Below are 20,056 nucleotides of genomic sequence, written 5' to 3' on the forward strand. Positions count from 1 at the left end.
AGTTGTTTATGCAAGGCTAGGTTTAGAGGAACTTCGACCCCACCTGCTGTGGTATTTGGGGAGGGGGGGTTCCAGATGCATTAAACAAGAGGCCCAAGTTCTGAAGCAGTGTGGGTACTCTAGTTCAGGCCCATACATGTAAGTCAATCCCCTAGTCTATTTCCCTGGCCACAGGCTCCAAGCAAATAAGATGTAAAATATAGTGTGTGTATGTGTTGAGGGGCGGAGTGGTGGAGTCAAGAGCTTGCCGGAGCCCAATCCTCCCCCTCAGGCAGTCACCACACTGACACAGATGCAAAAAACCGTCCATTTTATACAGTTTGTGGTTCAGAAGCAACAATATGCAAAACGGTGGAAGAGGCTGCACTGCCCTCACCCCACCCGGGGGTGCCCATTCCTATCTCCCAAGGGCAGAGGACCCAGGACCCCTGCCCAGTAGGGCCCCACTTAGTTAAGGGCCCCTAGGGGGCCAAGCCCTTAAGGGTCAAGGCTGAGAGGAAGGGAGACCAGCACCTTGGGCCCCCTCAGGCGCCCACTGGATAACTGGAACTGTGTCTGTGTGGGGTGGGTAGGGGAACGACCCGGCGGAGGCCATTTCTCCCCATGGCCAAGGGTGGGGAGCAAGTAAAGCTGAGGAGAGGGCTTCGTGGGACAGGGTCCCCCCACCTAGAGGTGGAGTTTTCCTGGACACCCCACAAGGCACTGCTGACCCAGATGCAGGATGGCACGTCCCATTTTTGGCCCCCAAACCTCTCCCAACCCCAAACTCTCCGGTTCTCCTGTGCCCATCTCCCACTGTAGTCTGGGGGAGCGCGAATAAAGAGGCCTGGGGCTGGGTTCACCACTCTGCAGAGACTAGCCAGGACCAGCTGGGGTTGCCAAGGACCCTCTCCTGCTACTCCGGGCTCTTGGGGTCCCCGTGGCGGCCAAGCGACCGCCCCCGCCCGCTTTTTGCACTGCTGGAAAGAATAAATAAATAAATACGTTCCCCTGCCCGCCCCCGCCCCTACAGCTGGCTCTCCTCCTCCTCCAGGGAGCGATTGAGTCCGGGGATGAACTTGAGCAGCCGCCGGCGGAAGCTGCGGTACTTGGTTTTGCGCAGGCCGGGGCCGCACAGGGCCTGCTCGCGAGCCTCAGTCCAGAGCGCGCCCGGCGCGCCGCCGCCGCCGCCCCCGGGGCCCGCGCACCGCACGCTGGCGCTGCGGCTCAGCATCGATCGGGACCCCGGGGCAGGAGCGTCTGCCGCGCCTGGTCCCGGCAGGCGCGCGAGGGGCGGCGGCGGCGGCGGCGGGGGCGCAGGCGGCTCAGCGCCTCCGAAGAAGCACGTGTGGTAGACCGCATCTTCCGAGTCGCCCCCGGTCCGCCGCGCTCCCCCGCGGGAGCCTCCCGGGGCGGCCAGCAGAGGCCCGAAGGGCAGCGAGCCCGGGAGCAGGCCCGCGCCGTACAGGCAGGAGCGCACCGACTCCAGCGTGTCATAAATACTCGGGTCCTTCACCACGAGACCTGGGGGCAGAAGACACGGGGCGGGGGGGCAGGCGTCAGAGGACCTTTGCTCCTTCCTGATGACCATCAGTGTGGCCCTTGGGCAAGTCAAAACTTTGAACCCTACTTCCCCAGTGTGTAAAACACAAACTATACACTCGGATCCTTCTGAGGGTCCTTATGACACAAGTCACAAAAGAGGCCTGAAACAAGTTCTTGGAGCCTTGGTGTTCCCACCTGTAAAATGAGATAGTTCTGTGTAGTACTTTCCTTCAGGGCACTACTGTGAGAATGAAAATTTGTGGGCATCAGCCCAGGGCAGCATTGTACCCAGAGTAGTAGTTGAGCAAAACTTGGAGGGGGAAGTAAGCGACTAGTTCCTAGGGGGAAGCAGGTGTGGGGGTATAGGTAGGGGGCACAAGTGACCCTTCCCAACACTGAGCTACTCACCATGCACCAGCCGCTGCTCCTGCACCATCAGGGACCTGTATTCTCCCCACTTCTCATACAGGGTTTGCTGCAAGAGACACACCCACCTCACTGTCAGGAGTCAGCAAGAAACTAACCAGGGTGGCTACAGACTGAGGGATCCGGGAGTACAGAAGAAACCTTAAGGTTAAAAGGAGGTTCAGGCAGATAAACGACCCCCCAGAAAGAGTAGGAGGACTTCTCTGGTGACTCAGTGATTAAGACTCTATGTTCCCAGAGAGGGAACTAAGCCTCCCATGCCATAACTAAAGATCCTGCATGCCACAGTGAATATCCCACATGCCACAACTAAGACCCAGCACAACCCCCCCCCCCCCCCAAAAAAAAAAAAAAACCAGTAGGGCCTGCAGGGGCAGGGGTTTGGCTGGATGGTTTCCAGGCTGCTTTACCTTCAGGTACTGTAGACGAGCCTCCAGTTCTGCCTTCCTAATTGATGTCCCGTACAGAGTTTCCAGTCTGAGGAAATAGGGGAATCAAAAGATGAGTGGGCCCACAGGGTGGGGAAGAAAGGCTGCGCTCAGGAATCCCCTAGGGACCACAGCACCTGGATGTACCTGAGAACGTTGCCAGATGCCTTAATAATGTCGACAATCTCCCGATGTCGGATGCCTTCCACGTTCAGGCCGTTGACGCTGGCAATGGTATCCCCTGCCAGGCAGAGAGGGAATGAGCGTTTGCTCCACGGGGCATGCGGAAGAATTTCAGTCCCCTACCTTCACCACAAAGGGTAGGGGTAATAACCCTACAGAACTCTCCTGAGTTCCCTACCCCCACTCATGGTTCTGGGGCGATCTTGTGCAGACCTGGCACCTTAGCATAGGGGCCAGGGCCCTCAAACATCCACATCCTCATCCTCATCTCACTCTCAGGAAACTCTGTCCCCAAAGGCTGAGCCCTCCCAGCAAGCCCGGGCTTCCCCCAGAGCTGGTTATTTCGGTCCAGTCCACAGGCTGTCACCAGCGAACCCCAGCTGAGACAGGAAGGCAGGAGGGTGAGGAGCACCACACCACGAACTTTAACACTGGCCCCCAAGCTTGAGGCCTCAACCTCTGACACCCTAGGCTGCTGCAGAGCCTCCTGACCTCCAGCGGAGCAGACCACCTCTCTTAGGACCCACTGCCCAATTGGAAAAGGAGATGTGGGCCCCTGTGGTGGCTACCATGGGGATGTGAAACTACCTTGCAAAGTTGCAGTGTACCACTTAGCTACCAGAGGCTGCTGGTGAATGGGGCGAGAGCTGAGGACTTCAGGAAGAAAACAGGGATAGAATTGGGGGGAGTCCAGTTCGTGCAGTCTCAGGCTGCCCCTTCCTGGGACTTGGGGCTCTAGATTTGGCCAGTCCCAAAGGTCTCCTGGCAGCACCATGTCCTTGTTAGAGGAAGTATCACAGGTACCCCAGCATTGGGCCAGGTTGGGAACACGATGGACTTGCTCTCTCCCCGACTCCTGCCCATGCTGGGTTGCCAGATCGCCAGGAGGAGGCAGAATAGCCGTGGCAACATCTGCCATTTACCAGGCAGGCCCTGGCTTTGTGCCCAGGAAAGCCCCTCACCACACTGATATGAGGACATGTTACTGCCCCCAGTATGCAGATGGGAATATTCAAGATCATATAGTAAATGGTAAATTTGCCTTGATCCAACTCATTCTTTCTGGCCTTCTCAAAATAGGAGGAGGAAGGGGAACTGATTGGATTTCTGGCCCCCTCTGCTTGGGAGTAAGGTCATACTCCCTTCCCAGAGCCCCGTGTCCTGGGCTCAGGCCCCACCTGGTGTGAGCCCCGCCAGCTGGGCAGGGCTGGATTCATGAACCCGGCAGACAAAGGTCACCATCTCCACGCGCTGTTCCTCTCGGTGGTGAAGGCCATAAGTCTGTAACAGGCAAGGGGACCCTCAGCCCAGGAGCGGAGCAGGATCCATCCATCCCTCAGACCGCCTCCCAACCCTTCCCTCCCTCTGCACCCAGCTTCTCCCACCTGGAGCTCAAAGCCAAAGGTCTGGTTCTCCTCCTTCTCCAAAGTCAGCACTTTCCTGCAGGAGACACAGGGCCCATCTCATCAAGTCCGTCAGGATTAAAGAGGAGCCTGGTGGGCCCATAGTGTGGCCCTCTGCTAATGCTGGAGTCTACTCTGGAACATCCAGGCAGGGCTCACTGTCTCCAGTGACAAGCCATACTCATCCCCGGCTGTCGGAATGTCCTTCCCCATACTGAAATCAGCTTCATCAAGCCACACAAAATCAGTCCCCTCGAGTGGGGGACACACTGCAATGGCCAGCCCCCAGGGCCAGTTGAACTAGCTGAGTTTTTCGGCCACACTCCCAGCTTCCTAGTGAGCCCCAGAACACTACTGACTGACTAGCTGAGGCCCCCAGTTCGGCCCCAGCCTGGAGCGCTGTCTGCTCCAGAGCCTTGGGGAGAGGGCTGGCCCCACCCCCAGAGGCCAGTCACGAGGCTCAGCCCGGACCCCAGCCGCCCCTCCCAGCTGCGGTGAGGCCAGCCCACCAGATGTGAGGGCTGGGGGGAGGGGAGACTCGAGGCCGCCCCTTCCCGCACTGAAGGCCTGCCCACTGGACACAATGGTCTGGAGCTGCTCCAGATCTTCGCCTGCTGGGGGAGCCCAGAGTTTCCTCTGCCCACTCCCACCCCCTTCCTTCCCGCTCCGCCACAAGCCGAGCTGAAGCAGCCTCAAAGTCCCCTTCAAGCCTCTCGGCCTCAGCAAGGCCCTGGAGACCCAGGCCTCTCAGTGCCCAGCCTTACCCACATACCCCCCCCACCCCCAAATGCTGATCGGCAACTCCCTACCCCAGCACGAGCTCCTCCCTGCTTTGCAGGCAGGCCTTTCCCCCTCTGTGTGTATTTGGGCTGGGGTGGGGGTGGGGGCAGGGTGACTATGATTACTCCAGTGCTCTCTGGTTTTCTAAAAGGGTTGGCAAAGTTTTTCTGCAAAGGGTCAGATGGTAAATATTTCAGCCTTTCTTTTCGAGACCTGAATTATTTGACAGTCTCTGTCTTATATTGTTCTTTGTCTTTATTTTTACAACCCTTGAGAAATATCAAAACAACTCTCAGCTCAAGGCCAATCTGGCCAGCAGGCCATAGTCTGCTGATCCATTTTAGAAACCAGGCTCACATCAGGATGGGACACAGGCAGAGCAGGGCTAGTCCTTCTGCCCTCACCCCAGGCCCTTCCTTAGAGCCCACCACCGATGGGACTAGCAGAGCACTGAGGTTTTGGGTGCAGGGCCAGACAGTCGAGTAGCCGGATGCAGCTTGCCATGGTTTGGGCCTTCAAGGTTTGCTCGGCTGGGAAGGCCCAGGGGAGCTCCCCAAACTCCTCCTGCTTCCCCCTTCCCAGATCCAGATTTCTCCAGGGAGGGGTGACTGGCAGGGACTGGGGGTGGTTTAAGGAGCACCTGATGACTCAAAAGTCCCTCCCTCCTTCCTCTGCCACCCCCTTCACACAGCCCACACCCCCACCTGCCCCTCATTTCTGGTGAGGGCACCGTGCTGAAAGGGTGGGAGCACAACTCCCCCTGGGTGGGCTGAGATGCTGTGTCGTGCTGCCCCCTCCCCAGCACCTCATCCTTTGGGCCAGGGCAGAGGCGGGAGTAATGGTGACTTACCGCTGCTGTTCAGGACTCTGGCTGAGGTTCTTCCAGCGGAATCCTGAGCCCTGGGTGGGAAGGAGAGTCAGGAAGAAGCAGGTGAGAGGGAGGTGTCCTGGAGCAGAGGCTGAGAGCCCTCCTTTGGGGGGTTCCTCACCTGGGCTCAAGTCCTAGACCCAGCATCTAACTTCCTGTTGCCTATCTGTCCTGTTCCAGCTCCACACCTGCTCCTCTGATGCTGGGGTAACTAACCCTGGAGTGCCACCATCAGTATCAGTCCACTGCTTTCTCCCTAAGCTTTATCCCCACAACTGGGACCTCGGGAACACAATTTCCTGGGCTCCAGATGCATGAACCTCTAAGTCCTGTCCTGGTTCCTAGTCTGGAGGGGGTGGGGGTTTTTATGACTCTAGGTAGAACAGCCTCTGTCCCCAGGGTGCATGTTTGAAGGGGCTCGGCACCCTAGACCCCAAAAGGGGAAGCAGGGGCTCTTCCTAGATATTATTCAGAGAAGGGCAGGGGTCCCTGGGCTTGCCTATCAAGACATTTCAGAGCCCCCAAGGCCAGTCACATCTCTCCTAATTTCTCAGTCACAGAGAGTGGCTTGCAGGAGCTGGAGTCAGGGGCCCGGGTCTAGAGGGCTGGAATATCAGCTTAAGCATGGAAAGGCAGGGGATAGAGGGGCTAAGCCCCCTCCCTCAAACTATGGAGTCCAGCTGCAGGTGGCCAGCTGTGCCCATCTCCACCTGGGTCTCTCAGCATTGTGATACATGTTGTTGCTTTCTAGGACAAAACAAAAACTTAGATCTCAGACTTGTTAAGTCTCACTACACTCAAGGTGAGAGATGAGGAGGTTTTGTTATTGTTTGGTTGGTTTCATTTGCTTTTTGGTACGAGGGATGACAGAGCTGAGGGACCCCTTACCTCTTTTGGGTCCTTGAGAAACTAAAGCAGTGTCTCTCCCTCCCTAAATGACTGATGCTTGGAAGAAGCCCAGTTCCAGACCAGCCCTTGTCCCGTGTGCCCCAAACAACACAGGAGCTTCCTGGTCAGTGAGGTAGTTAACTCTCTCCCCAGGCTACCCCGAGGCCAGGAAGAGAAGGAAGTCCTCCTTCTCTAGAACCTTACAGACGGGCCTCAAGGGTGGGGACAGTTCCCAGACCGGCCAGGGAGGAAGGACTGGGCAGCATAGAGAGACCCCTTTGTCTTTCCAACCGATTTTCATAAAATGCAAATTCTCAACAAGCTGTTCATTGTGTTGGGGGGGAGCCAGGGGCCAAAGGAAGAGGAGGGGGGGTTGAGCTGGGAAAGGCCACCAGTCCCCTCTCCTTAACCTAGGTCTTAAGTTTCCTTTCTGAGCGCTTGGGTCCCCCTCGGGCCAGAGGAAAAGCCCGGCGGAGGGGGAGACTCCGAGGGCGGGCGCGGCCCGCATCCTTCCTGCCCAGCGGGCGCCCTGCGACGCCTCCCACCGCGTCCGGTCGCGGCTGACGTCCAGGGAGCCGTGGCCTCGCGCCCCGCACCTCAGACGCAGGGTGAGGCGGCCGAGCCCAGGAATCCCGGCGCCCCCTCGGAAGGGTGAGCTCTCGGAGTCGGCGGCGCCGCAGGCACTTCCTCGGCGAGAGTCCCACCCCGGGTCCGCCGACTCTCAACTTGGCTGGACTAGCGGCCGGACCCCAGCTCGAGGCCTCTTGCTCCCACGGGAGAAGCCGGGGCGGGGGGATCCTGGGGACCTCAATACTCCTGGACCCGGGGAGGCGGGGCTGGGGCGGGGTGCCGATGGCCAGTTGGGGCGAGGGGAAGGGAACTTGGGGAAGCAGCAGGAAGGAGAGCAGCGAGACGGGGCAGCGGCGCATGGGGAGTGGAGAGCCGCCCAGCTCGCGAGCGGCGTGGAGCCGGAGATGGGGGAATTTGCGCCTTCTGAGCAGAGGGTCGAGGGGATCCAGCAGGATCTGAAGGTGTCCGTGGGGGTCAGAGGGCGGGGGAGGAAGTGGGGGGCTCGGGGACCCCAGGAGTATGGTGTGGGTGGGGATCGGCAGGCATCCATGGGGACTGTGGCGGGCAGCGCGGGTCTTGAGGAAGGGACACCACAGGGTACCGGGGGCCGAGGGGGTCCGCGGGAGTTGGGGAGGTACGCACCTTTCGGCGGGGTAGGGTGCCCCCGGACACCGCGAGCGCGCGATACAGCTCGGCGGGGTGGTAGTCCTCCAGGGCTGCGTACAGCTCGTCCCCGGGGGTCCCAGGGCCGGCGGCTGCAGCAGGGGGTCCCGAGGCCGGGGTCGGGGTCGGAGCGGCGGGAGCGGCTTCCGAGTCAGGAGCCCGAGCGGCGGGGTCTGGGGCGGCCGCCGCCTCCTCTTTCTGCTGCAGCTTCCTGAGTCGACGAAGGGTCATGGCTCCGGCGCCCCTCTCTGGCAGCGCTTTCTCCGCGCGGCGGGGCTGCGGGTGGCTCTAGGATGCCAGCCTGGAGGGTGGTGGGTCGCCTCCCTTTATAGGCTCGGGGAGCGGGGCGGGCTGAAGGGGCGGTCGGGGAGGGGCCTCGCAGGGCCTCGCCCCCTGCGCGGTTGGCTCCGCCTCTGGGGCGGAGCCCGTTGCTCCGGAGCCCCGCCCACTACTCCTGAGACTTGCCTAGACCAGGGAAACACTTGGGGACCTCGAGCGACTGGCCCGTTGGGGTAAAAGCTAGCCGCGGAAAGGATCGGGGATGGGGGGGTGTGCAGGGCATCCCGGGACGGAGTATGGGTCTCTATGATACCTGAGGGACGGGGAGCCTGTGAAGGGGCTTGTGCACGAGATTTAGCAGTGGAGTGACAGTAAGGAGTCTTTAAAAGGACGTTTGGAGGCCCAGAGTAAGATTTGAGGAGACCCAGGGCGCTGCAGGAGACTTTAGGTTAGGAGAATGAGGGGTGAGGTCTCTTGGGGGTAGGAAAAAGATGGCCCTGAAGTAACTGTGTAGAAGCCACTAGGGGGTGAAAGGGTCCAGAGTCTCCTCTTTACGTAGCTCCCGGAACAGTTGAAAAGAGCTGCCTCTGCTCCCCAGGTCAAGAGAAAAGGGAAGAGAGGGAAACCCAGAAAGTAGTAGACTTAATAATGGCCCGTCAGCCTCACCTCCTGATGTTGGGGCTCAGGTAACCTTTCTCCAGCAGACAGATGCTTACTGTAGGGCTGACTCATGGCAGGGCATATGGTGTGCTGAGGGGGTGCTCAGGATTGGGGGTTGGTGCTCAACAATTCTCTGACCCTTCTTGGGGACCCTCCCCCCACCCCCGACCCTTGGCTGTGTTGTCTGTGGCGGCCAGCCTATGAGAGAGGTGGGAATGGCCCAGCCAAAGTCTCTGTCATCAGTGGTACCTGAATAAGAAGTGAGAGGAGGAAGTGGTAGGTCAGGCCTGGCGTCTGAAGAGTGGCCAGCCACCACACAGCGTCAGCACCGCGAGCTGAGGGCTCCACATCTCGTCTGCCACTAAACAGAAGCCAGGAATGCACTGTCCTCATCTGTTCCCGAGTCTGTGTTATGCCTTTATATTAATAGCTGACATTTATGAGCCATTTACCATGTGCTCTGCACACTGTTCTGTGTGTTACATCCATGAATGAACTTGTTTGGTCTTCATAACAACCCTATGAAACAGATCCCATTATCATCTCTTACGGAGAAGGAAACTGAGGCCGGGAGAGGTTAAGTAACTTGCTCTAGGCCACTCTGTGGCAGAGCTGGTTCCAACCTGGGCAGCCTGCAGAGCCTGCCATCTACCCACTGTGTGATGCAGTCTTCTGCTGTTCTTCATTCACCTTGGGCTGAAGCCCTGCTCCGGGCCAGGTTACAGAGGCTCTTGGTCAGGTAGGGAGTGATGCCCGCGCCAGTGCTGGGTTAGATGCATGGCATGTGGAGCACAGAGGGGCTAGTGACCCAGCAACCGGGAAGCTTAGCACAGGCTTTCTGTCTCCTGTGCCTCTCAGTCCATGGGTCTGTCTCCGTCTTCTTGCTTCCTAGTCTCCTGACTCTGTCTGTTTCCCCCACCCCCAGGCCCCTGGGGCCCCAGTCCCTATAGGAGGTGTGGGTGGGAGGGGGTGTTTCTCCACCCTGCAGTGATTACACAAGTCCAGATGGCAGGATGCTTGTTGGGTGGGGGGCAGGGGTGGATTGGGGACGGCCAGGAGCCAAGTACCAGCTCCCTTAGAGCCTTCCTCTGCCTCCTCCCACCTTCCCCCTTGGCACCACCAAGTGGCCATCAGCTGAGGGGCCGAGGGGGAGTTGGTGGGGAAACACGGCACTCTATTGTGAAGCAGTAGGACAGATGGACCCCTGGACCGTCTGCTGCCTGCTCCCGACAGACAGCATCTGTGGTGGGGGTGGGGATGGGGAGGCGAGCGAGTGAAGGCAAGAGAGGCGATGGTGTCTATTCTCTGCACTCCTTGCCTATCTGAAGGGACTCTCAAAAGGGCGTCTTATGAGTGCTTCTGAACTACCACCCCACCGATCCCACAGTGGTTCCTAAGGGACACCTCCTTCCCTAAAACCCAGGGGAGCATATGCCATGGGTATCCGTGTCTGCAAGCCCTGTTGAGACAGTCCTTCTTCAGACTGACGTGGAGACAGAGTCTTCCCATCAGCATCCAGGCCAGTCTGCCTCTCCGCGACCAAGTGAGAGAACAGCCCCAGAGAGGTGAAACTCAAGTTTCTGCCTCTTGCCAGGCAGGGCACTCTGGAGAATCCCAGAGTAAAGGTGGGGCCAGAAGATGCCATTTCTGTCACATTCATTGCATGATTTCCTCAAATCCCAGAAGTTCAGAGCCGAAAAGGGCCTTGTGATCCGGAGTGGACACCAAGTGAACCAAGCCCTCATTCCATGGAGGTGGCAACCTGAAGCAGGGAGGGAAAGATGGTGGCAGAACAAGCATTAGAACCCACAAGAGCCGAGCCCCCTTGGCTCTGGAGACTATTTAATTCAGCTGCTGGTATCTCCGCCTGAGATCTCAGAGATCCATGCCCGCCTCCTCCTCCCAGTATTCCCAGTTCCTCCAGGGAGGCAATGGGGAGCCCAGGATGCCATACTGTGGGGTGGTGGTGCCCTCTGCTGGCCATGAATCTCCTGGAGAATCTTCAAATCAATCTGGGAAGGGCTGTCCAGCAGGCGCTAGAGCCCCACTTTAAGGACGCCAGCTCAGAGGTCCTCTTCCACCTGAGGACTGTGTTCAGCTGAGACGCCAAGCTCTGCTTTGGTCACGAAGTTCTGGAGTTTCACACCCGTTAGGAAGCTGTATTTGTGATCTAAGCCTGGCTGCAGGTGACATTCCTCAGGGAGAAGGCAGACAGCCGGTGGGCTTCTTCTGTGCAGGAATCTGCATGAGCCAGACAGTACACCGGGCCCACAAAACTTTGCCTTTTTCAATCCTCCACCACTTCCTTCTGAGCCTGAGTCTCTAGTGTAGCGTCTGCTCCCCTCATCCCATCTTCAACAGCTCCTTAAGGCTGGGGATGGGGGTGGGGGACACACTGCACTCTGTCTGCAGCCTCATACTATGACACCTCCCCACTCCACTCTCCTCCCCAAGGAAGCCTCCTGGTAAAAGCAAAGCCCTGTTGCTCTGGCTCCGCAGACATCTGCACTCAATCTGTACCTTATTCCCGAGCAAGTCCCAGGCTTTCAGAAGAATTTCCCAGGCTTTGCGTCCTTTTGTTCCAGCTGTCCTGGCTCCTAGCTCTCAGGGTACACAGGGCTTGGTCTGTGTTGAGGGGCACAGATGCAGGGGCTTGGCTAATGGACGAGGCCTAGGTGAGACCCCTTCGAGACAAGCCCTTTCCCAGACACGTAACCATCAACAGTCCCCTGAGTCCTGTCCTCACCCACCTGCTTAAGCTCTCGGCTGCCATCAGGAGATCCAGGCACTCAGGGCAAGAGCTGCAGAAGCCCAGCCCTCTGGTGTCCGAGTCGATGTCAGGGCTCTCCCATGGTCATTTCATCCCAGGACTGGGGGCCCTCTCTGGGCGTTGCCACTGCTTCTGAGTGGGAGGTGGGAGGGCGAGGGCTGGGGACTCAGCTGGCTGTCTGGGAAGGAATGGGGCTGGGCCCCGGGTGCAGGACGCTGAGGGAGGCCTGGGCAGCTGGTGGGCAGCTGACTGGGCAGGGAGTGGTTGTTTTCCTTAATGGCTCCTATTTCCCAACTGTTTCCACAGGCTAGTGTCTGTGTGTGGCACTGGGGTTCAGGGAGACCCAGCAGCAGGGGCGGGGGGTTGGGGGCAGGTCTGGGAACTGGAGCAAGGCGGATATGGCAGTTTGTTTGTGTTGGATACAGTGGCCTCTGAGTCTAGTCCCAGTCAGAGGCCAGGGACCATCTTGCCTCCTAGGTGGGATGCCAAGATATTAGTATCTCAGGCTTGGACAGGTTAGACTGGCAGAAGGGAGAAAGGATCAGCTCTCTAGTTTTCTTTACAGCATCCACTTACCTCTTTTAGGACAGAGGGCATGTATTATTTTATCCTGCCTCATTTCAGACAGGTACAGATAGCTAGGAAAGAAAACGACACCTTTCAGGGCCCCGGACTCCCCACATCTCCTCCCTCTTGGTAAACACAGCTGCTCTGGTGGTCCACCCCTGGCTCCTTCTCCTGGGGACAGCGCTGCACACCAGGCTAAGATTCTCCTGTAGACTCCGAACTGAAGCTGGCTCCTCCTCACTGTCCGCATCTGACCATGCTCCCAGCCTGTGCGTCCTACCCAGTGTCCCTGTCCTCCAGTGTTTCTTGCTCTACCACTCCAGTAACTGCCTTCTCAAGCCAGCACCATGTCCTTCTGCAAACACATCACGTGATTCCGCTGCTCAGAACGCGCCGAGGGCTTGGTCCTACATGCAGAAGGACAAAGAGGTGTTCACTTATGGGACAACTCCACATAAATATGCTACTGAGAAGAATTTAGAGACCTTGTCGGGACTCAAGAGGGAAAGTGATGGAGACTAGCAGTCTGAGGTGGCTGTCACAGGGAGGTGGTGGCATTGGCGGCCCTCGGGATGCAGTCCTGACTTCTTAGCATATGATAGCTCTAGGAGATTTCCTCTGTGCACCCTGGCTCCCTTGCTCTAGGATATTGAACATTTATGGGTTGTTTTTTACTTACTTTTTGGCTGTGCTGGGTCTTCCTTGCTGTGCCTGGCCTTTCTCTAGTTGCAGCCAGCAGGGGTTACTCTTCCTTAAGGTGTGCGGGCTTCTCTTGGTGGGCTTTGTTGCAGAGCACAGGGGCTAGAGCCTGGGTTCAGTAGTTGTGGTGCATAGGCTTAGATGCCCCACGGCACGTGGAATCTTCTGGGACTAGGGGTTGAACCTGTGTCCCCTGGACTGGCAGGTGGATTCTTAACCACTGGACCACCAGGGAGGTCCCACCTATAGTTCTTGAATGGTGGTGACACTCTTTTTGACCAAATTTCCTGTCCCCAGTCAGTAGGCCAATGCCAAACCCAAAAGAGATAAGACATCACCTCTCTTGACCCCATCTTCCTGTGTTCCCAGAGTATTATGTGTCTGCCCTTATCATAGCACTACCTCGCCCCATTGTAATTACCTATTAACTAGTGCATCCCATCTGGTGGGGAGCCCCTGGAGAGCTGGCTTTCCGTAGGCACCTCACCTGTGCTTCCATGACATGGTTTGTAATGGGACTTGCTAAAACCTGCCCTCCTGTTCTCTGTGTAGATCCTCTCCATCTCGAAGGGCAGGGCCCACAGGTTGTTCGCCCTTCTGTTCTGCCTACTGCTTTACACACTGAGGTTGTTGGACAAATGCTTTTACTTAATGAATTTACAGCCCAGTCCATCCTGTTGTCCCTTAAACTTTCCTATCCCATTGTCCTCCATCCTTGACCTCCAAGGACCATTCCCAGGTGGATCCAGAGCTATCTGCCATATTCCTTAAATCTGATCCTGTCCGGCCATGGGATGCCCAACTCCTCTTGGGATGTGATGCCAGAGGTTTGGTCAAAGACCAGTCTGGATGTTACTATGAAGTTATGTTTTAGGTGTGATTGACTCATTGGAAAAGACTTTGATGCTGGGAGGGATTGGGGGCAGGAGGAGAAGGGGACGACAGAGGATGAGTTGGCGATGGACAGGGAGGCCTGGCGTGCTGTGATTCATGGGGTCGCAAAGAGTTGGACACGACTGAGCGACTGAACTGAACTGAACATTTAAATTAATAGACTTGCAATAAAGCAGGTAACCCTCCATAGGGTGGATGGGCTTTACCTAATCAGTTGAAGGGCTTAGAAGATTGTGGTCCCTTGAGGAAGAAGAAATTTTGCCCCTGTCTTCCTTCCTGGCTCTCTAGCCTGTCACCCTGCTCTGTAGATTTCAGACTTGCAGCCTGTCACCCTGCTCTGTAGATTTCAGATTTGCCAGCCCCACAATTGTGTGAATCAATCGATTCCTTTAAATGTCTATCCATCCATGCTATTAGTTTCATTTCTCGGGTGAGCCCTAACAAACCATTCCTGTCTTGATCCAAAGCTTTCCCCAGGCCTTCATTACACGTCCCTCACATGCTCCTGTGTGTCTCTTAAACTTCTCCTATTCTACACCTCATTTTGTTTTGGTTGTATTTAGCATTTTCTCCAGACTGTAGATCAGAAGACATGGTCTGGTGAGAGGATGGCAGGAACAGAAGTTTTAAATGTGGGCAACAAAACCCCCAGACATACACCATTCAAATGAATTCCGGTCTCCTGTGTCATGGGCCTTACAAAGGTGAAATGTTAGTAACCTTCAAGGGCACATGAAGAGGTCCCAGTGTGGTTGCCTTTCTGATTTTCAAAATGATGCAAGTTGAACCTGCAGTTCTTAGCCTAGTGGATTTGGGGTCCATAGTTGGCAAGATGACTCACTGCTGATTGATTAGCTTTTGAACTGGGATGAGGTCCACTATAGGCCACTTCACCTTTCCTTTCGACAAACACAAGAATACCTTGCTACTTCTGCAAGGCGCTTGCGCCTTTGCTGTTATTTTGTCCATTAAATTCTGGCCAGGATGCAAGGAAAATTTAGTTAGCGGCTGATTTGGGTTACTGGGATGCATGCCAAACTTAAAAGCCAACTTGTATAGGATAGTTGCTTTTCTCCAGCCCAACAGTCTCAGATGACAGGACAATAGAAAACTCTGGGTAACAAATCAGAATTTCAAAATATTGAGAGGCTGGACCTATCGGCAGATTCTACGGTAAAATTTATGGGGTATACACAGAACATCCTGCACTTGAGTTCAAAAATACCGATTTCTCACATACAGGATGGAGGAAGGGGGCTGGATTTTACTCAATCCGCGACATGAGGTGCAGTCCTGGGATGTGACCTGAAGGTGTCAGGCAGTCTGGGATTCTCATCCGTCTATGCTGTCAGTCAATGTCCGGGTGGAGTGCTACGTGCCCTCCACGGCCCCAGGCTCCAGCCAGGTTCTCGGCAAGCAGCCAGCGTGGGGGAAGGACGTGGCGTCATGGAGACAGGATGTGCTGAGGCTGAGGGGCTGCAGGCTCTGGCCAGGCACCGTGGACCCGAGGTCTTTTCCACCCCTGTGAGCTACGTGCGTGGGCAATTTGTCTTCTCTAACCGTCAGTTCCCTAATCCACAGAGGATAACGACCACCTCATGCTATTTGAGGATGAAAGCAGTTCATGTATGTAAGGCCAATTTTGGCACACTGCCTAGCACACAGTAACTAAGTATTTGCTGAATACTAATGGGAGAAGCTCTAAGCTTTGCAAGATTCATGATAACGTAACAGCTGCCTTCAAGTATTTTAAGGGACCTTAAATGGAAAGGAGAATTAGTGCTCTGAACCATCTGCGGAGAGAACTCACAGGGAGGCTGCCCAGTCCTATGTAAGGAAGAGCTGTCCACTGAGCAGATGGCCAGCAGGTGGAGGCTGTGGTCCTGAGTGTCACGGCATGAGGCTACGGCCACTTGGCGGGGATGCTGTGGGGGAGTCAAGCACGTGATGGGCGGTGGACCTCTGGAGTCCCGTCTAAACTTGAGATTCTATGATTCTAGACTTTTTCTCTTGGGTTCCTTGGCCTAGAGATTTTTAAAGACATTCACAGCCACCCATACACTGAAGACCTCAGAGTAACCACTGTACATTCCCATTTCAAAGTCCCCTAACCCATCCCCAAATTCACATTTCTATTCCAAGTCAGGAGTTCAGTTCAGTTCAGTCGCTCAGTCGTGTCCGACTCTTTGCGACCCCGTCAATCACAGCACGCCAGGCCTCCCTGTCCATCACCAACTCCCGGAGTTCACTCAGACTCACATCCATCGAGTCGGTGATGCCATCCAGCCATCTCATCCTCTGTCATCCCCTTTCCCTCCTGCCCCCAATCCCTCCCAGCATGAGTCTTTTCCAATGAGTCAAGTGGGGAAGCGAAAACTGAGGAGGGCTGAGGCTGCTGTTGAGACCAGGTGGCTTGTGACTTACCAGGATCAAGACCCTCTTTTATATAAAGAGAAAACTGCTAAAAGACAAATACAGACAAAGCCCAAGAGAAGGTGTGGAGTTTGTCCTCCACTCCCTCTCCAGGCCAGGCCCTCCCTCTATGAAATGCAGAGGGACAGCCTCAGGAAGACCCCCTGATGCTCCAATCAGGCCCTCTTCTGACGTGCACTGCTGCAGCAGATGTTCATGAGCATCATACCCTGGCAAGTGGGAGGGGACGCCTGAAACAGCTGCCCAACTCCCCTGACAAAGGCTGGGCAGCCAGTCGGCCTACAGATGTAAAACAGATGGCACCAGAGAGGCTCTGTGAATAAAACTTTAATAATGTACAGCAGAAATTGGACAGGCTCATTCTTATATTAAAACAAAAGATTTCCTATATTACAACTTATTTACATTTGCATACTGAAGAGGTAAAGTGTCTAAGTGGCTATTTTACAGTCCATTCTAATAAAATGTACAAAAACAAACAGAAGTACCGAGAATGCCGTTCGGGGGCCTTGATGGCAACGTAAGAACGGGCTTGGACTTGGTCTGTGAATCCAAAATCCAGAGGTGCAGGTAGCCCTATGGATCAGGGTTAGCCTCAGGGAGCCAAAACCACAGCTTTAGTTTCTCCCCAACTCTCTAACTCCTAACTCTTGGGTTAAGAGTGGCGGCAGTGGGGCTGGGAGCGTTCCCCCCAAAACTGCTCAGTCTTCCCCAGAGGTGGAGGAGGAGTGTGTTGTGAGGACAGCTGGGCCACCTGGGGAGTGGGCTAGTGGCTTGGGAGTCCCTGGGTCGAGGAGTGTCGGCAGATCCCAGAGGCTGGTTGAGGCAGGGAGTGAGGAGTCTGAGTTCCATCAGCTCCCATAACCCGCCAAGCTCTGCCAGAGGGCAGACAACAAGGGGGAAGTGCGTCAGCAGGGGTAGGGAGAGAAGACCCCCCTAATGACACAATTGGTATTTAAGGGAAATTAGTCAGTAGCCAGTAAATTGGCCCAAAGGGTGAGGGGAAGATCTCCTTTAACACAAGGAAAGCACTACACCGGGAAAATAAATAGGAAGGCCAGGGCACTGGGGAGACGGATGGGAGTGGGGAGAGGGCTCCCCCCCTCCTCCACAAGCTTTGGCAGAGAATCGCTGGGCTAGAGGCAGGGATGCGCTGAGGCTGCACACACACTGTGCCTCCCCTGGGGGGCAGGAAGGGGGCTCTGGATGAACGCAGTGAAGGGGGGTTTCACTGCCCACCACCGGCCTCTTTGGTGGAGGACAGGGGGGGCATCCTCGCCTCCTTAGTGGTCTTGTATAAGAGCAGTCGCTCCAGGCTCAAAAGGCTCAGAACCAACTATGAAAACTTCTGGTCTCAAGATAGGCACCCCCTGACTTGACTGAGTCCCACTGTCAGTGCTCCAAGAGCAGGACCCAAGCCTATCTTGTTCACAGCTGCACTTCCCAGCACCCAGCATGGGGCCTGGCACCCAGGTGGCACTCAGCGAGTGTCTGCTGAGTGAGTGCCTGGATGAGAAGGTGCAACCTGTGGGCGACGCACAAAAAGCTAGAGTCCCAGTGCAAAACCCGCTTTGGGTGGGACTGGGCAGGGAGGCAGGACGCCAGCGAGACCAACCCCCAGCGCAGAGGAGCTCTCGCAGCTGAGTCGGAGGGGGCGGGGAGCAGGCTCAGGTACAAGGACAGATATTTCCAGTGTGATTGAGCTGTGTGCGTCTGATTGAAGCATTTTGTGTGTGTGTGGTTGTTTTTATAGGGATTTCCTTAAAAACAAATGGATTGAGAGGTAATTATCACATAGAGATGGTTTTCCTTTTATAAAAACTTAACAGTATTTAAAAAAAGTTAAAATCCAGACCCTCCCAATAAAATTAAAAAAAAAAAAAGAAAGAAAGAAAGAAAGAAAACCAAACCACTCCAGTTAAGTTATGGCTTCAAAGTTATTATATACCTAAGATATGCTGACCGAACCACCACCCACAACCGTGCTTCTAGACGTCGTTAAATACTACACTCAGGTTAAATAACAGGTTCAGCTCAGGCTGTTCCCTTTAGTAAAGCCCCTGAAGTGGATGCAAGTCTCACATCTTCCCTCCACCATGATTGGATAACCCAGTAAAAGACCCATGCAGATGCCTCCCTCCCCCCCCCAGCCTCCCCCCCCAGTCCTCATCCCCACTTCCCTTCCCCGCCCTAAACCCACCACCACCGAAAATACACACTGCTGTCTCCAGAATCTGGGATATGAAAGACAGATGTGACATTCCAGTCTGAGTCTCCCCAGGTCTGGGCTGCAAATTCCTCGGCCCCTCCTTGCCGCCGCCAAGGATGATGCCCTTAGGCTGGCTCATTTCCCACGGTGGCTGCTGACCACAATACCCCAGGTTTCCGCCGAGATTCCTGCCCTGCCCATCCCACCCTCTTCCCTCACGTTTGGACCCAAAAGCCTCGCCTGCCACGGACAACTGGGCCAGCTTTGGTTCCACAGTCTGAAGTGGAGAAGGAGGGCAGGCGACACACAGGCAGGCGGCACAGCCTGCTGGGGAGGGGGTACCACTGTGGAGTGGGGGCTCTGGAAGGAGGGGTGGGGAGGGAGCCCCCCGGGAGGGGCGCCAGGGAAACTAGACGCGGCTCACTACTGAACAGAGGCGCCGGCACGCAGAGACGGCATGACGACCACAGCCCCGACCTGCACATGCACGAGAAGCTCAAGCAGGCAAGTGCGCACCCACAGACACACACGTACACACACACACGTGTAAGGGCGTGGCACAGACCAGGCACAACAGGGACGCACCTCGGCACATGCACACACGGCTGGACAGACAGGCACCAGCAGTCCCTCCACCTGGAGCTGCCAGGAGGGGCCATCCTTCTGGTTCCCGGGGCCGCTCGCTGCACTGGGTTGGTCCCGGGGTAAAGCCCTCAGTGCTGCTCAGCACGGGGCCACGCTCAGCTCCTCCCGGGCCGCTTGTCGCCACACCAGGCTCCTCACCGGGGGCACCGGGCTTTGTGGGACATCCCACGACAGCCGGTCCGGGTCGCGGCATTGAGTTCTCCATGCCATTCGCTCTCAGAGGCTCCATGCCACTAGGAGGTAAATATCAAAGGTGTCTGTGTCTCAAACCCATCGTGGGAGTGAGCGAGTCTCCCGGGCTCTGTCCCTCTGTGGGCCAAACTCCTGGCCACAGAGGGCTGGGCAGAAACGAGAGGTAGGCCTCCATCTGATGCTCGACACGGCCGCTCGGCTGTAGGTCCCGTGGCCTGGCGGCTGTGGGAGGGGCGGCTAGATCTTCACGTCCTCCTGCACACTGAGCTGGGAGAGGGTCTTCTTGATGCGCAGAGCAGTCAGGCGGGCCGCGCCGTTGGCGTACCAGCACTCCCGCATCATCTTCCCCATCACCCGTAGCGCCTGCACAGAAACGGCGTCACTGGGGCCTGCCCCGCTGTTGCCTGCCTGATCCCCCACCTGCCCTCCTTCTGACCCTGGGGAAACGCCCGCGAGCCCCACTCCCCCTAGGGCTCGCCAGTCCTTGAGGGACAGTCTGGGGAGGGGCCTTCTCCGCAAGCACAGTCCGCCATTCCCCCAAGTCCGGGTGATCTTGAGAGCAAGACCGGCCACAGCCTGTGATCTGAAAACCACTCCTGGAAGGTCTGAGTATCCATGCTTATGATTGTTTACTGATGGCTGTCTCAAAGTAGCACGTGAACCAGGCACAGCAGGGACACCCCCAGCAGGCGCACGTGCGCAGTGGTGACCCCACGTTCACCCGCAGAGACACAGTGGAGGAGGAAGGGGAGGATGCAGCCCCCGAAAGATAGTCTTGACTGTCAGAGGCAGCAGTTTGCAGCCAGGGCCTGGATGACACGGGCAGCCACGGCGGACAGGTGAGGGGTGGATCTGGAGAGTCATGGGTGGAGGCTACAGAGCTCCCTGACTGCTGCCCCAGGCCAGTGTTTTTGATGCCTTTCAGTACTGGGACCTGTTTTCCCATGCGGAGTCCCAACCCACGAAGAGCCCTGA

The 20,056-nt window shown here is 56.5% G+C and overlaps 2 protein-coding genes across 10 annotated transcripts in view; both read right to left on the bottom strand.

The window, feature by feature from the left end:
* Positions 1-342: 342 nt before the first annotated feature.
* Positions 343-8,007, bottom strand: TAMALIN (trafficking regulator and scaffold protein tamalin). 2 transcript variants are annotated; one of them, XM_068971590.1, is made up of 8 exons: positions 7,713-8,007; positions 5,595-5,644; positions 3,947-4,001; positions 3,740-3,842; positions 2,526-2,619; positions 2,361-2,427; positions 1,933-1,999; positions 343-1,503 (listed from the first exon to the last, which is right to left on the bottom strand). In XM_068971590.1, exons 1-8 carry the CDS (start codon positions 7,962-7,964, stop codon positions 1,007-1,009), a joined length of 1,185 nt encoding a protein of 394 aa, XP_068827691.1. In that variant the 5' UTR covers positions 7,965-8,007; the 3' UTR covers positions 343-1,006. The 2 variants fall into 2 exon arrangements, with proteins under 2 accessions (XP_068827691.1, XP_068827692.1); XM_068971591.1 differs by lacking the exons at positions 3,740-3,842; positions 3,947-4,001; positions 5,595-5,644; positions 7,713-8,007 and adding an exon at positions 3,674-3,698.
* Positions 8,008-18,520: 10,513 nt separating this feature from the next.
* The window catches only part of ACVR1B (activin A receptor type 1B), a 31,823-nt gene continuing 30,287 nt past the window's right edge, over positions 18,521-20,056 (bottom strand). For all 8 annotated transcript variants that reach the window (XM_068971582.1, XM_068971587.1, XM_068971585.1 and 5 more), the window contains one exon: positions 18,521-19,444. In XM_068971582.1, the coding sequence (XP_068827683.1) occupies positions 19,319-19,444 (126 nt within the window). In that variant the 3' untranslated portion in view covers positions 18,521-19,318. The remainder of the gene's footprint in view (positions 19,445-20,056) is intronic.

The sequence above is a fragment of the Capricornis sumatraensis genome, chromosome 4 (genome assembly GCF_032405125.1).
Source record: "Capricornis sumatraensis isolate serow.1 chromosome 4, serow.2, whole genome shotgun sequence".
Taxonomy (NCBI): Eukaryota; Metazoa; Chordata; class Mammalia; order Artiodactyla; family Bovidae; genus Capricornis; species Capricornis sumatraensis.